The sequence below is a fragment of the Chrysochloris asiatica genome, unplaced genomic scaffold, assembly GCF_000296735.1.
Source record: "Chrysochloris asiatica unplaced genomic scaffold, ChrAsi1.0 scaffold00011, whole genome shotgun sequence".
Lineage (NCBI taxonomy): Eukaryota > Metazoa > Chordata > Mammalia > Afrosoricida > Chrysochloridae > Chrysochloris > Chrysochloris asiatica.
This window is the reverse complement of record NW_006408529.1, coordinates 13,457,318-13,471,682: the sequence shown is the minus strand read 5'-3', so window position 1 is coordinate 13,471,682 and position 14,365 is coordinate 13,457,318. Positions and strand designations below refer to the sequence as shown.

At 39.9% G+C, this 14,365-nt stretch overlaps 1 protein-coding gene across 1 annotated transcript in view; it reads right to left on the bottom strand.

The window, feature by feature from the left end:
- Positions 1 to 14,365, bottom strand: part of WWC2 (WW and C2 domain containing 2) — a 323,966-nt gene that overhangs the window by 133,860 nt on the left and 175,741 nt on the right. The window contains exons 3-4 of the mRNA XM_006834501.1: positions 14,052 to 14,255; positions 13,132 to 13,208 (exon numbers count right to left, since the gene is read on the bottom strand). Coding sequence (XP_006834564.1) covers positions 13,132 to 13,208; positions 14,052 to 14,255 — 281 coding nt within the window. The remainder of the gene's footprint in view (positions 1 to 13,131; positions 13,209 to 14,051; positions 14,256 to 14,365) is intronic.

The window sequence follows — 14,365 nt, the reverse complement described above, 5'->3', positions numbered from 1 at the left end:
AGACATTCCACAATAAACAGAATCTGAGAGATTTGATCACAACCAACCCAGCACTTCAAAACATCCTAAAGGGCATTCTGTGGACTGAAACCCAATAAGAACAGACAACAACCAGAGAGTGACAGACATGGCAACACCACCAGGAACTCAGTAAACGGACAGCAGAGTCCAGAACAGAACAAGACTATAACAATGAACTAATGGGAGCTGGGAAGTCAACCAAAGATCAAAATTATATCAATGTCAAAGAAGGGAAAAAAGTAGCAGCAGAGATACAGGTGGTGAGGATGCCAGGTAAATTACAGGATATAATGGATTCTCTTAAAGGGAAAGAAAAGTTAGTAGACTATAAAGTAACCCCAAATAATGTAAATACTTCACAACTTACCAGGAAAATGAACTTCCAAGCAGAACAAGCCAACATGAAAACTAAGAACAAACCGACAAAAGCACAAAAAATGCAATTTCTCTACTTGGTATTTACCCACAAGAGATACGAGCTATAACATGAGTAGATATATGCACACCAATGTTCATAGCAGCACTATTTACCATAGCAAAAAAACAGTGACAGCCAAAATGCCCATCAATTGAAGAATGGATAAACAAACTGTGGTACATGCACACAATGGAATACATACTACCTTGAAGAACAACAAGGAAGCTACAAGCCACCGCATAACATGGATGAACCTTAAGGACATATGCTGAGTGAAATTAGTCAGCCACAAAAGGAGAATAACTGCATAAGACCATTATTGTAATGAACTGAGAAAACGAACCCACCCAAAAGGGAGGAAAAAAAAAATCTATATGAACACCGGGATGTATGGGATGAGAGGAGGGGAGGGAGGGAAAGGAAGAAAGAGCACAAGATAGGGAACAGACATAGGAGAGCCTAGGTGCTGGGTGGTAGGTGGCAATACACAAGAAGAGGGAGGGAAAAAGAAGAACAAGATGAACGGGAGAATGGGTGGGTAGGTTAACCTCACATGGGCTAGATGTGACAGAGGTAAATGATGATGTATGCACAACCTTGGAATAACAGGGCTTCAGGATACAGGGACAGAGGCATGCCTGAAAGGGGATAAAAGGTGAATAATGTTAGGATGCTTGGCTGTCTTTTGAATCTTGGTTTCCCTTGCCTACCATTGTGAAATAGATGCTTGGGGGGGGGGGGATAGCCAGAAACATCACAACAGAGAACATGTAAGCCCATCTTCAGCCTTTAACTGACTGGAATACCTTGAGGTGAGCTGGAAATTGCCCAGACCCAAACTGGTGGTGGTGGTGTTGGGGGGGGAGAGGAGGAAAGCCTAGTTCCAGATGGGGGAGAGGTAGGTAGAACCTCCACTGAATGATTTCCAATCTGTTGGGACCGGGCTGACAAAAGGAAATGGGGATAAGACTCTTGTGGTACAACAGTGAATACCTGCCATCAGGACTGACTGTGTGGTTCAGAAATGTAGAGGCAGTTTTTTTGTTTTTTGTTTTTTTTTTGCTAAAGGAGATTGATTGATTTTGCAGCCCAGGAGCATAAGTCCCTGGGACCATCAAGCGAGAAGAGCGGAAAGTGTGACCCTACCCAGAGAGGCAGTGAAACCAGGCATGGAGACAGAGATATTGGCATGGACAGATGGAGTAACTGGGGACACGGGACTCAGGGAGGGAGACGAGCTGTTTGCTGATAGCCATGAGGATGGGCCTGTGGGGTGTATCCTTTGATGATGCATGGAGGGGATTGTAATCATTGCAATGAAATGTAATAAAGATAGGATGAATGTGAAGCTGAAGTGAGACATAGACAAATAATGATATATGCACAACCCTGGAACAACAGAGCTATGGGATATAGGGATTGAGACATGGTTGAAATGGGAAAAAGGGGGAAACAATGTTAAGATGATTGGCTGTCTTCTGCATCTTGGTTTCACTGGCATACCACTATAAAATAACACTGAAGGAAACAGAAAGGAATAGCCAGAAATATCACCATAGAAAGCTTGTAAGTCCGTTTTCTGTCTATAACTAATTGGAATACCTAAAATGGGGCTACAATGTGCCCAGTGAAGGCGGCTTCCTGCGTAGTCTCTGTATTACACAAGACCATAGGTGGATTCCTGAACAACATCCAGAATCTTCTGAGGGGAAATTTCCACTTGAAAGGACAAGCAGACCAGCCTGGAGTGGCCAGAAGAACAGAACATACTTCCTGAAAGAAAGACTGACAGGAAAAATACAAAACAATACAGGCAGATCAACTGATTACTACAAGAACAAACAAGTGGCTTGCCCAGTTGACATCAAGGCAAGTAGTCGGGTCCCCTCAGGGCAAACCGCCTTCGAAGGTTGGGACCCAATGGGAATACATGCTCTGATAGGTGACCACATTCGTCGCCAATAGGGGGAAGTGAGGGAAGGGCAGCAGTGGAGCTGCGAACTAAGCCCTACAATGTTCAATGGACTCCTGTGAACCCGGGTGGAGACCTGGTTGGCCAGCAGTGTGGCAAGACCTGGTGACTCTTGGGCGCAGTCAGTGACATAGCCACAGAGGACTAGAGAGGAGAGTGAAGCATCCAGCTGATAAGAAGAGGGGGCACATGAGTAAGTACACCCACATTTGCAGATAATACCTACCTGGCCTGGCTTCAATGGCTGGATGATAAGAGCTTAACCAGAAGAAGAAAGAAGAGAAAAAAATAATAATCTAATACAATTTGATGAACTTGACCTACACCTATGGAAGCAGTAGCTCAAAAGAGAGAACAAATCTTCACAGTGAGGATCACTCCCACACCTTCCAGACAAAGAGAGGATAGGGATGGGCAACTTGGACATTGGATACCCAGAATTGGGGGATTACAGAGGCAAGAAGTGACTGGCTTACAAGCTTTCAAGAGGGAACCTAGATCCAGAGGGCATGGAGCAAGGTAAAATCTCCAGTAAGTAGTATCCAATCTGTCTAGGCGGGGCTGAGGAAAGGAGATGTGGATAGATCTCTTGTGATACAATGGTGAGTAATTGTTATCAGGACTGACTGTGAGAGCTGGAAATGTAAACGCAGATGTTTTGCAGCAAAGGGAGTGGAGGGATTTAACTTTGCAGTCTAGGGGCAGAGGTCTCTGGGACATCAAGGGAGACGAGCAGAGAATGGAACCCTACCCAGAGAAGCAGTGATGCCAGAGATGGCGGCAGAGATGATGACATGGAGAGATGGAGTGGCTGGGGACTTTGGACCCGGAGAGGGAGAGGGCCTGTGTACTGACAACTGGGGAGCAGGCTTGCAGGGTATACCCTGTGGATGGTGGATGATGCATGTAAGGGATTATAACCATGGTAAGGGAATGACAGACGATGGAATCAATGTGAAGCTAATGTAAACTATCACATAACTCAAAATAAAGCATCCTATATGCTTTAAAAATATAAAATAAAATTTGTGGACTTCTAGACTGCCCTATCAACTATCATGGTATCCCACACAGTATCCTCAGATCATGGGACAATTCACAGCAGATGAAGTTCAGTAATGGGTCCATGCTCATAGAATTCACTGGGCTTACCATGTTCCTCATCATCCTGAAGCAGCTAAATTGACTGAAAGATGAAACTGAGTTCTAAAGACTAAATTATGGTGCCAGCAACTGTATGCAATTTGGGTCTGGATGTTCTAGTTTGAAAGAGAATACTCTCATCTAGAGACTAACTCTGATTCTATTCAACTACCTCTGGGATCTGATCAACAGGAAGAGAAGGAATTTCCTGTACTGACGGGGTGATATAGGTCCTGACTACCTAGGAGAAATTGGACTGACACTACATACTAGAGGTAAAGAAGAATATATGCGGAATTCAGGAGATTCCTTAGGGCATTTCTTAGCGTTACCGTACCATATGATTATAGTCAATAATAAACTACAGCAACTAAATTCTGACAAGACTAGTAATGACCCAGACACTTCAGGAGTGAAGGTTTGGGTTACCCTAAGGAGCTCTGGTAGCGTAGTGGTTACGAATCGGGCTGTGAACCGCGAGGTCAGCAGTTCGAAACTACCAGCTGTTCCGCGGGAGAAAGATGAGGCTTTCTGCTCCCGTAAAGATTTACAGCCTCGGAAACCCTGTACAGGGTCGCTATGAGTCAGAACTGACTCCATGGCACATAACAACAACAACAACAACAACAACAACCAAGAAAAGACCTATGACCAGCTGAGGCGCTTGCCAGAGGCAAAGGGAGTATGCAATGGGTGATGGAAGAAGATCGTTCTGAATTCCAACTACAAACATGTGACCAGTTGCAGAAATGAATACTGCAATTGTCATGAGTATTTTTTTTTTTTTTTGTATGTGTGCACCAAATATTTATGTATCTACTTATAAAACATAAGATGTAGGTGAGTTAATATGTTTCCAGTGTATATGGTAGTTGTATCATGTTAGGCGCAAATATGACTTTATAATTGTACTTATTCAAAGATTGTATAAGGTTTAAGGAGCTGTAATGGTTGCAACAAGGACCTCTGGTGGTGTAGTGGTTACGAGTCAGGCTGCTAACCTCAAGGTCAGCAGTTCAAAACTACCAGCTGTTCCATGGAGAAAGATGAAGCTTTCTGCTCCCGGAAAGATTTTAGCCTCAGGAACCCTGTAAAGTGTCGCTATGAGTCGGAACCGACTCCACGGCACGTGACTACTACCACTACTACTACTACTGGTTGCAACAATACAACCCCAGGGAATTGCCAGAAATTCAAGTTGGATTCAGAAGAGGACATGGCAAGGGATATCACTGCTGACATCAGATGGGTCTTGGGTGAAATTAGAGAATACCAGAAAGATGTTTACTTGGGCTTTATTGACTACACAACTGTTTTCAACTGTGTAGATAGTGACAAGCGATGATTAACACTGCGAAGAATGGAAATTCCAGAACACTTCATTCCGCTCATGAGAAACCTGTACATAGAGCAACATGCAGTTATTCAAACTGAATAAGGGAACATTGAGTGGCTTAATATCAGGAAAGGTATGTGCCAGTATTGTATTCTTTAACCATACTTATTCAATCAGTGTGCTGATCAAATAATCTGAGAAGCTGGATTATATAGAGAATACAGAATCAGGATTGGAGGAAGATTCACTAACAACCAATGATACAACCTTGCTTGCTGAAAGTGAAGAGGGCTTAAAATACTTACTGATGAAGATTGAAGACTACAGCCTTCAGTATGGATTACAGCTCATATGTAAAGAAAAGGAAAATCCTCACCACTGCACCATTAAATAACTGCTTGATAAATGGAGCAAAGATTAACGTTGTCAATGACTTCATTTTTATTTTTTTATTTTTTGGATCCACTACAAAGATTTACAGCCTCGGAAACCCTGTGCAGGGTCGCTATGAGTCGGAACCGACTCCACGGCACTCAACAACAACAACAACAACATCAACTCTCATGGAATCAACAGCCAAGAACTGTATTATATTAGGCAAATCTGCTGCACAAGACCTCTTTAAAATGTTCAGAAGCAAAGATACCAGTTTGAGGACAAAGGTGGGCCTGACTGAAGTCATGGTATTTTCAATAGCCTCATATGCATGTGAAAAGATGGACAGTGAATAAGAAAGACTAGAAAAACTGATGCTTTTAATTATGGTGTTAGAGAAGTACCAGGGACTGCCAAAAGAACAAACAAATCTTTGTTGGAGAAGTACAGGCAGATGTTCCTTAGAAGTCAGGATGGTGAGACTTCATCTCTCATACTTTGGACATATCAGATAAGACCAGTCCCCAGAAAAGGATATCATGCTTCGAAACATGGGTCAGTGAAAAAAGGATGATCCCACAATATGACTTACTGACATAGGAGCAGCAGCAGCAGTGGGCTCAAATGGAACAACTGCTCCTTAAACGCAAGGATGGCAAGATTCGCCCTCTAATGTTTCTAACATATTATCAGGGGGGAGGAGTCCTTGGAGAAGCACATTATGGGGAAAAAGGAGAACCCCAATGAATGGAATTGGTACAGAGGCAGTAGCAATGGGCTCAAGTGTAACAACAGTTGTGAGGATGGCTCAAAATCTGACAGTGTTTCATTCTGGTGTGCATGGTTTCATTATGACTTGGAACCAACTTGACTGTACCGAACATCAACAATAAATATTTTACAAGCCAGAAACTCCTTTTTTAATGTATTGTTTTGTAATTTTTGTTTTAATAAGTTGTTATCATTAAAGAAACTTAAAATTATGAAATTAGACTTTTATATTCATACCCTTACTTAATATCAATGATACTTTTCACAGTGTGGTGAGTTATGCATTGGGCTGTTAATCAAGAGGTTAGCAGTTCAAATCATGGAAACTGCAGTCAAGAAATCAGACGATGTACTGCATTAGGCAAATCTGCTGAATAAGACCTTTTTAAAGTGTTGACGAGCAAAGATGTCAGCTTGAGGACAAAGGTGTGCCTGACCCAAGCCATGGTATTTTCAATAACCTCATATGGATGCGAAAGCTGGACAGTGAATAAGGAAGACCGTAGAAAAATTGATGCTTTTGAGTTATGGTGTTGGAGGAGAATATTGAAAGTGCCATGGGTTGCCAAAAGAATCAATAGATCCATTTTGGAAGAAATGCAGCCAAAGTGCTCCTTAGAGGCCAAGATGGCCAAACTTTGTCTCTCAAACTTTGGACATATTGTCAGGAGGGACCAGTCACTGGAGAAGGATATCATGTTTGGTAAGGAGGGTCAGAGAAAAAGAGGAAGACCTCCAGCAAGATGGATTGGAAAAATGGCAGCATCAATGGACTCAAGCTTGGCAACGATAGTGAGGTTGGCCCAGGATCGGGCAGTGTTTCGTTCTGCTGTGCATAAGGTCTCTGTGAGTCGGTACCGACTCGATGGCACCTAACAACAACAACATAAAAGCTGTGAGATTATCTTAATAAGAATTGATTTTTTCATTTAACAATTTCAACAACTAAAAATAAAATATAAGGAAATGCTATTACTCCTTTTGACCAATGAAGAAAATTAAGTCCAGTGATTACAAATATTATAATAAAAAATAATGTTAAAAATGTATTTAGCCAGATGTTTTAATACTCATGGTTTCTAAGTACTTGGCTGGAGTCCTGGTGTGGCACTGTGAATTAATGTGTTGGACTGCAAAGTCAGTTTGAACCAGACCGGCAGTTCAAGCTCACCAACCACTCCTCAGAGACCCTACACAGGGTCGCTCTGGGTCAGAATCCATTCTATGTCAGTTGATAACAAGTACTTGACAATTTAATGAGGCATACCTGCTAATATTGTCACATCAAAATTATTAAGTCTGAAACTAGTATTTGGCTCTGCCTTGAAAAAACCAAACTGTTTCTGTGATCAAAAGCGCAGACATGTATTCTGAGACACCACAATGAAGAGATAGTTATATATGAGTTTAACTTATGCAAATGATATGCATACACAGGGATTTCTACAGTGGAGCCAAACTAAGGAAGACCAGTTTGTCAAAATCCATGAGACTCTGCCAAGCCACCCAGCGACTTCTGGATGCTTGGAGCATTCTGAAAGTGCTGGCCAGACAAAACATGGACACATACCAAAGTAAGTGCACCATCTGTTCTGAGGTGTTAATACCATTACACAGCTCAAACCTTCACAGTAAAAACATAGATAACAAGAGCCACTTTTCTAAGGGAGTATTTCTGAAAAAGCATTTATGCTGTCAGGAAGTGTTAAATAAACACCCATACACATGAAAAAGATGAAGAAAGTGGTATGTCTGAGTCTTTAGTACACTTATTTATGATGCCTTGTATCATCTTGAGTAAAGCACCTTTTCTGGATTATATTAAGAAGAATATGGCATCAGGATTGGAGGGAGGCTCATTAACAACCTGCAATATGCAGAAGATACAACCTTGCTTGCTGAAAGCAAAGAGGACTTAAAATATTCATTGATGAAGATCAAAGACCACAGGCTTCAGTATGGATGGCACCTCAATGTGAAGAAAACAAAAATCCTCACCACTGGACCAATAAATAATATATAAATGGAGAAAAGACTAAAGTTGTCAATGAATTCATTTTGCTTGAATCAACCATCAACATTCATGGAAGCTGTTGTTGTTGAGTACCGTGGTGGAGTCAGTGCCAACTCATAGTGACCCTGCCCAGGGTTTTTGAGGCTGCAAATCTTTACGGGAGCAGAAAGCCTCATCTTTCTCCCGCAGAACAGCTGGTAGTTTCGAACTACTGACATTGAGGTTAACAGCCAATTCATAACCACTACACTACCAAAGCTCCTCATGGAAATAGCAGTCAAGAAATCAAATGACGTATTGCACTGGGCAAATCTGCTGCACAAGACCTTCTTTAAAGTGTTGAAGAGTGAAAATGTCAGCTTGAGGACTAAGGTGTGCCTGATGCAAGCCACGGTATTTTCAATAATCTCACATGCTTGTGAAAATTGGTTAGCGAATAAAGAAGGCCAAAGAAGATATGGTGCATTTGAGTTATAGTGTTGGAGAAGAATGTTGAAAGTACCATGAACTGCCAAAAGAACAAACAGATCTGCGTTGGAAAAAGTACAGCCAGAGTGCTCCTTGGAAGCCAGAATGGCCAGGCTTCGTTTTTCACCCTTTGGACATATTGTCAGGAGGGACCAGTCTCTAGAGAAGGATATAATGTTTGGTAAAGTGGAGGGTCGAAGAAAAAGAGCACAATCCCAAATGAGATGCATTGGTGGACTGGCACAGTGGCAAGCATCAATGGGCTCAAATGTAGCAACAACTGTGCTATTCGCCCAGGATCGGGCAGTATTTTGTTCTGTTGTTCATAGAATGGCTATGAGTCGGTACCGGCTCAATGGTACCACCTAACAACAGCAACATATGTCTGACTCATCTTTTTGGTTCCATAATGCTGAACACATAAATGAATAAATGTAATACAAGTCTGTAATATTAACAGCAAGTTAAACTTGACCTAAAATAAGCTGTGTATAAGAGATGCTACTGTTATCTTAGGGGGCTGTGGACACTTGGGATCTCTTCTGACATCCTGATTGAATGGAACGCCATTTTCTTCTAAATGCTATTAGCATGAGATAGTCCAATATGTTTTTGTTTTTAAGGTCCTCCCAGAGTTTGTACCTTTCCTAAGAAAGAACAGGAACAGATAGACTAACTCAGCCTACTGTGATTATTTCGTTTAAAAAGTGTCTTACCAGGATAAGGATTCTGAAGAATGATTAAACAGAATTCAAAAGGCAATAAAAATAACTTCCTTAAAATTTATTATCAAGTTACTACAGGGGCTTATTAACAGTAACTTTTGACAAAATATTTTCATTTTCTTTTTAGATATGCTATGTATGTAGCTTAATAGATCACAGAAATGTGTAGGTTTGGTATAGCGAAAAAGAAGAAAGCACAGAACAAACCATCATATGATACTCATGATACTCTTTAGCAATATATACATAGATTGACAGAGTACAGGGTTCAGGATAGCCTCGGGGGGGGGGGGGAGTTCAATGTACAATGGCACAAAGTATTGGCATCAATGACTTCAAAAATTAAACCCATAAGGCCACGTTAAAGAGAAATGCAGCTTCTTTACAGAAATTGTTTGCAGAATTCTCTCATTTTCTTGTTTGGAAAATAAATAGAAAACTTGTAGGGAGAGAAAAAGGAACTATTTGAAGGCACTGTTGAACTACCAAGAAAGCAAGATTCAAAAGATAAGGGAAGCCTATAGTCTTGCCACTGCTTTTCCTTTTGAGGCATCTACTAGTCCATCAGAGAAACTGGAAATCTGGGCGAAACACAGTGGCTGAGATGCTGCGATAAAGGGAACTCCTGAAAGTCCCACAGAAGTAGGTGGGGGCAGATGAGATTTGGAGCTTAGGACCCATACTATACAAGCAGCCCCAGGAAAACAAGTCAAGTTCAACTGGGATTTTAAGGCGCTTTACCCTAGAAGAAACAGACTGGCCCTTAGAAAAGGCCAAGTCCAGATTTTAGTCAGCTCAAACCCTAACTGGATTAATATAATAAAATCTGCCCTTTGCCTAACAGTCCAAAAGTAGCAGTTGTTTTTACGTGTCGTCATGGAGTCGGTTCTGACTCATAGTAAACCTGTATAGGATTTCCGAGGAGCAGCTGGTGAATTTGAACCACTGACCTTGTGCTTCAAACAGACTCTGTTGTCCAGCCAATTATTCCACAATGCCATACAAAGAATCTAAAGTAGCAGTAGTAAATCCTTTATGAAGGATGATAAGATTTTCTAGAGCCTCACATTTTCTTTATACTAGTTCATATATAATTATGGTACTTAATAAAATATAAAATGCTATAAAGTTAAATAATAAATGATATCCAAGAGAAAAACAGATTTAAAAACCTAGCATATTGGTAATCTAGATATTATATCAATCAAAACATGTAAATTTAAAATGACTTTTAAAATTAAAAGTAGGATTAGCAATGGATGGCCAATCATAGGTCAGTGGCTTAAACCCACTAGCTGTTCCTCAGAAACCTTAAACATTGTCATTATGAGTTGGGACTGATTTGACAGCATTTAACAACAACAACAAAATGATCCTTTTGTTCAATAAATATATCGATGTACAGAATTTTGGCGGGTTAACTGGAAACAATAACAACTCAAACAGAAATTCTAGAATTAAGTATTACCCCATGGAATTAAGCTAGACCGGAAAAAAAAAACTTGAAAATCTCTAACTCTTTAAAAATTAAGCAATATACTCATGAGAAAGCACAAAGGAATTTAAAAAATATTTTTAACAAAATGATAATGAAAATATAAAATATTAAAACTTGTGTGCTATAGGATAATGTCATAAGCAGAAAGCAGTTCAGACTCTAAGTGTACATAGTAAAAACTAAGAAGAGCTGAAACGTTTGGCAATAGCCCCTAAGTTTATACTTTACCTGTTGACACTGCATACCTACTGACACAGCAATTACACTCTGACAAAAATGTATATATATTTGTACCAACATATATGTAGATAAAGGCATAATATTTACTTACTAGAAATTGGCTATTAAACTGTATCAACAGAACAGTAAAACTAATGTACAACAAGAGTTTAAAGAATAGGGCAACTTAGACACAGGCTACCTAAAATGAGGGGGTGACAAAGGCACAAAGTCACTGGCTTACAAGGTTTCAAAGGGGAGTTTCATTTAAGAGTGTGTGTGGAGGGTGGCGGGAATAGAGTCCCCACACTGAATAGATTTCACCTTGTCTAGACGTATCTGGTAAAAAGAAATGGGGATAAGATTCTTATGATTCAATAGGGAGTAAATCGTTAGCATGACTAATTGCAACTATCACAATTGTAAAGGTAGAAGTTCTGTAACAAAAACGGAGCAGTAGTTAATCTTACAGCACAGAAACAAAGGGCCCTAGGACCATCAAGGTAGAAGAGCACAAGCGGAATGCGGGACCTTAAACAGAGAAGCAGCAACACCAGAGGTGGAGGCAGAGATGGACACATGGAGAGAGGGAGCAGCTGAGGACTCTAGATTCATGGGAAGAGAAGGGTTGAGAGCTGGCAGCCAGGAGGCAGACTTGCAGAATGTGCTGTTTGGTGGTGTAAATTATCATATATGCCTAAGTGTTTTGAAATAAAAAAGGAGCTAAAATGAATAGAGGGAAATCCTGCTCTTTATTGATGGTACATGGTGAGGATTATAAGCATTGTAATGAAACAAAGTATATGATTTGTTGAATGTAAAACTGATGATCTGCCCTGTAAACATTCAGTCAATTCAAAACAAAAACTTTAAAAAGGAAGAGTATAAAGAATTTAGGGTATGTAGATAAAAGTGGAAATACTATATAGAGATAAAAGTGATTGTGGATGAATCCCCATATGTTGAGCAAAAAAATCAGGTATCAAATAATGATGCCAGTTTAGTTACCAAGTTCAAAGCAGGCAAGAAATGAATTGTTTTCGTGAAGCTAGTGTTAGCTTTAGAGAGGTAATGATGAGGGATATGACTAAAAGGATTTAACAGTAATTTGAAAGGTCACAGGCATAATCTGGGGAGCGTGCTGGCTCTGTACAATACAGCACTCCACTGCTAAGCACAGGTCAGTAGTTCGAGTACATCAATCGCACCACAAGATAAAGATGAGGCTTTCTACTCCCACGAAGATGTACAGTCTTGGAAACCCTACACTGGATCACTACGAATCGGAACAAAATGGACAGCACTTTACAACAACAACAAAGTAATAATGTTGCATGATTTAGGTACTGGTTACATGATTTTATTTACTTTTAGAACTAAAAATCAAGGATAAATAAGTTCTAACCTTAAAAGAAATTTAGCCAACAAGATTGAGGGTAAGGATCAGGAAACCCCACATGAGCAACAATAAGGAATTAGTAAAGCTTGATCTAGAAAAGGACTGGCCTGGTAACACGAGTTGAGGGCATCTTTAAATTTTGGGTAGTCTGATGAAAGAGTAAAAATTAAAGTTCACCTCGGAAACTAGAGCATGTAATTCAGTCCAACAAGGGAAAGTAATTATCAAGACTTAAATTTTGAATCAATATACTAACTGCTCTTAAGATAAGTTGCCAAACAATGGAGCATATCTCAATAATAAATGCAATCCCAATCACTAAATATGTTCAAAGGTACAAAGGCCACCAGCAGAGACTAGTGGAAGAGCTTTGTGCATTGAATGGAGACAGGAGATGACCATTAAAGCCCCTTCTACATACGGCCTTCAGCAGCCAAAGTGATCCTTGGAGGCCAAGATGGCCAAACTTCGTCACTCATACTTTGGACATATTGTCAGGAGGGACCACTCACTGGAGAAGGATATCATGTTTGGTAAGGTGGAGGGTCAGAAAAAAAGAGGAAGACCCCAACGAGATGGATTGGCCAAACGGCAGCATTGATGGACTCAAGCATGGCAACAGTAGTGAGGTTGGCCTAGGATCAGGCAGTGTTTCGTTCTGCTGTGCATAAGGTCGCTATGGGTCAGTACCGCTTGGTACCTAACAACAACAATAGTAGCCTTCAGAGTCTATGTATATATTCAATGCAGAACCAAGATAAAATATTCTTACCCTTAACCGTGTAGTGGAGATCTCTGCTTTTAAAATATCGGGATCATATTTAGTACTGGAAGAAGATCCTGAGAATACTTTTAAAGAGAGAAAAAAAAAAAAATTAAAGTAACTGTCCTCAGTTGCATAAATAGTTCTTTGAATTTACCAATTTAAAACCAACAAGATTTATATGTTTTGTAGATATTCATTTTCTTTAAAACCAATAAAATTTATATGCTTTGTGGATATTCATTTTCTTTTTTAAATTCCTTTATTGTCATTCATCAGATCCTTATATATAAAAAGTAGACTTCAGACCTCTGTAATTTGCTTAAAATGTCAGAGGAAAGAGGAATATCATGAAGACATGGTGGTTAAGTTTCTTCTGGACTTTATACCTACGTCCCTGGAGGCCCATGTCACAGATACAGTGTATTAAGGCAATACAGTGAATTATCCAGACACACATAATTTAAGTAGAATTTCTTGGTCCATTATAACATCGTCTTCAAACATCATCAGTTTGAAGATTGTCTATTTACAACTCAGGTAGTAAACAGAAACTTCATACTAGTTAATAGCCCAGTTCTTCCTTAAAAATACTGTAAAAGTATAGTAAGAAATGACAAATTACCTGTCTTGTCCTCAGGAGGTAAGAGTTATCTCATCAATGAATAAAAGGCAGTCAATCAAAGGAAACAGCAGGACAAATAGTATACATATCCCCAAATAGTGAGAACTTAATATTGAGAAAAGAGGTGAGGGATTTGACTGAGAAATCAGCTGTATGTCACCACCCTCTCTGAGTGATGCTTCCAACTTAGAATGGAAAAGGCCTCAAAATTAAACTCCAGAGAAATGCATGTGGGATTCTATTGTCTACAAACAGGACCCTATTTTACAAGTCTGAATAACAACACTGTATTCACTGTACTTACAGCTTGTGCGAGAACTGGATTTTTCCTTGTAAGCATCATTTAATCGTACATATTCATCCAGGGCCAAAGCCAGTCTTTGTTCCTTCACATGGTACAGTTCCTTCTGTGTCCTGAGTGCATCCTGAGCCACTGAGAGATAGTCCTTGAGCATTTTCTCCTGTTCTCCTCTCCATTGTTTTCTTGGATCTTCTATCTGTGTGGTTTCTGAAAATATATAAAATAAATAACCTTATCTATTTTCAGTTAGCTTAAATACTTGTACCCTCCAAAGAGATTGTTAGAACTTCTAGAGGTCTCTAGAAATTTGATGGAGT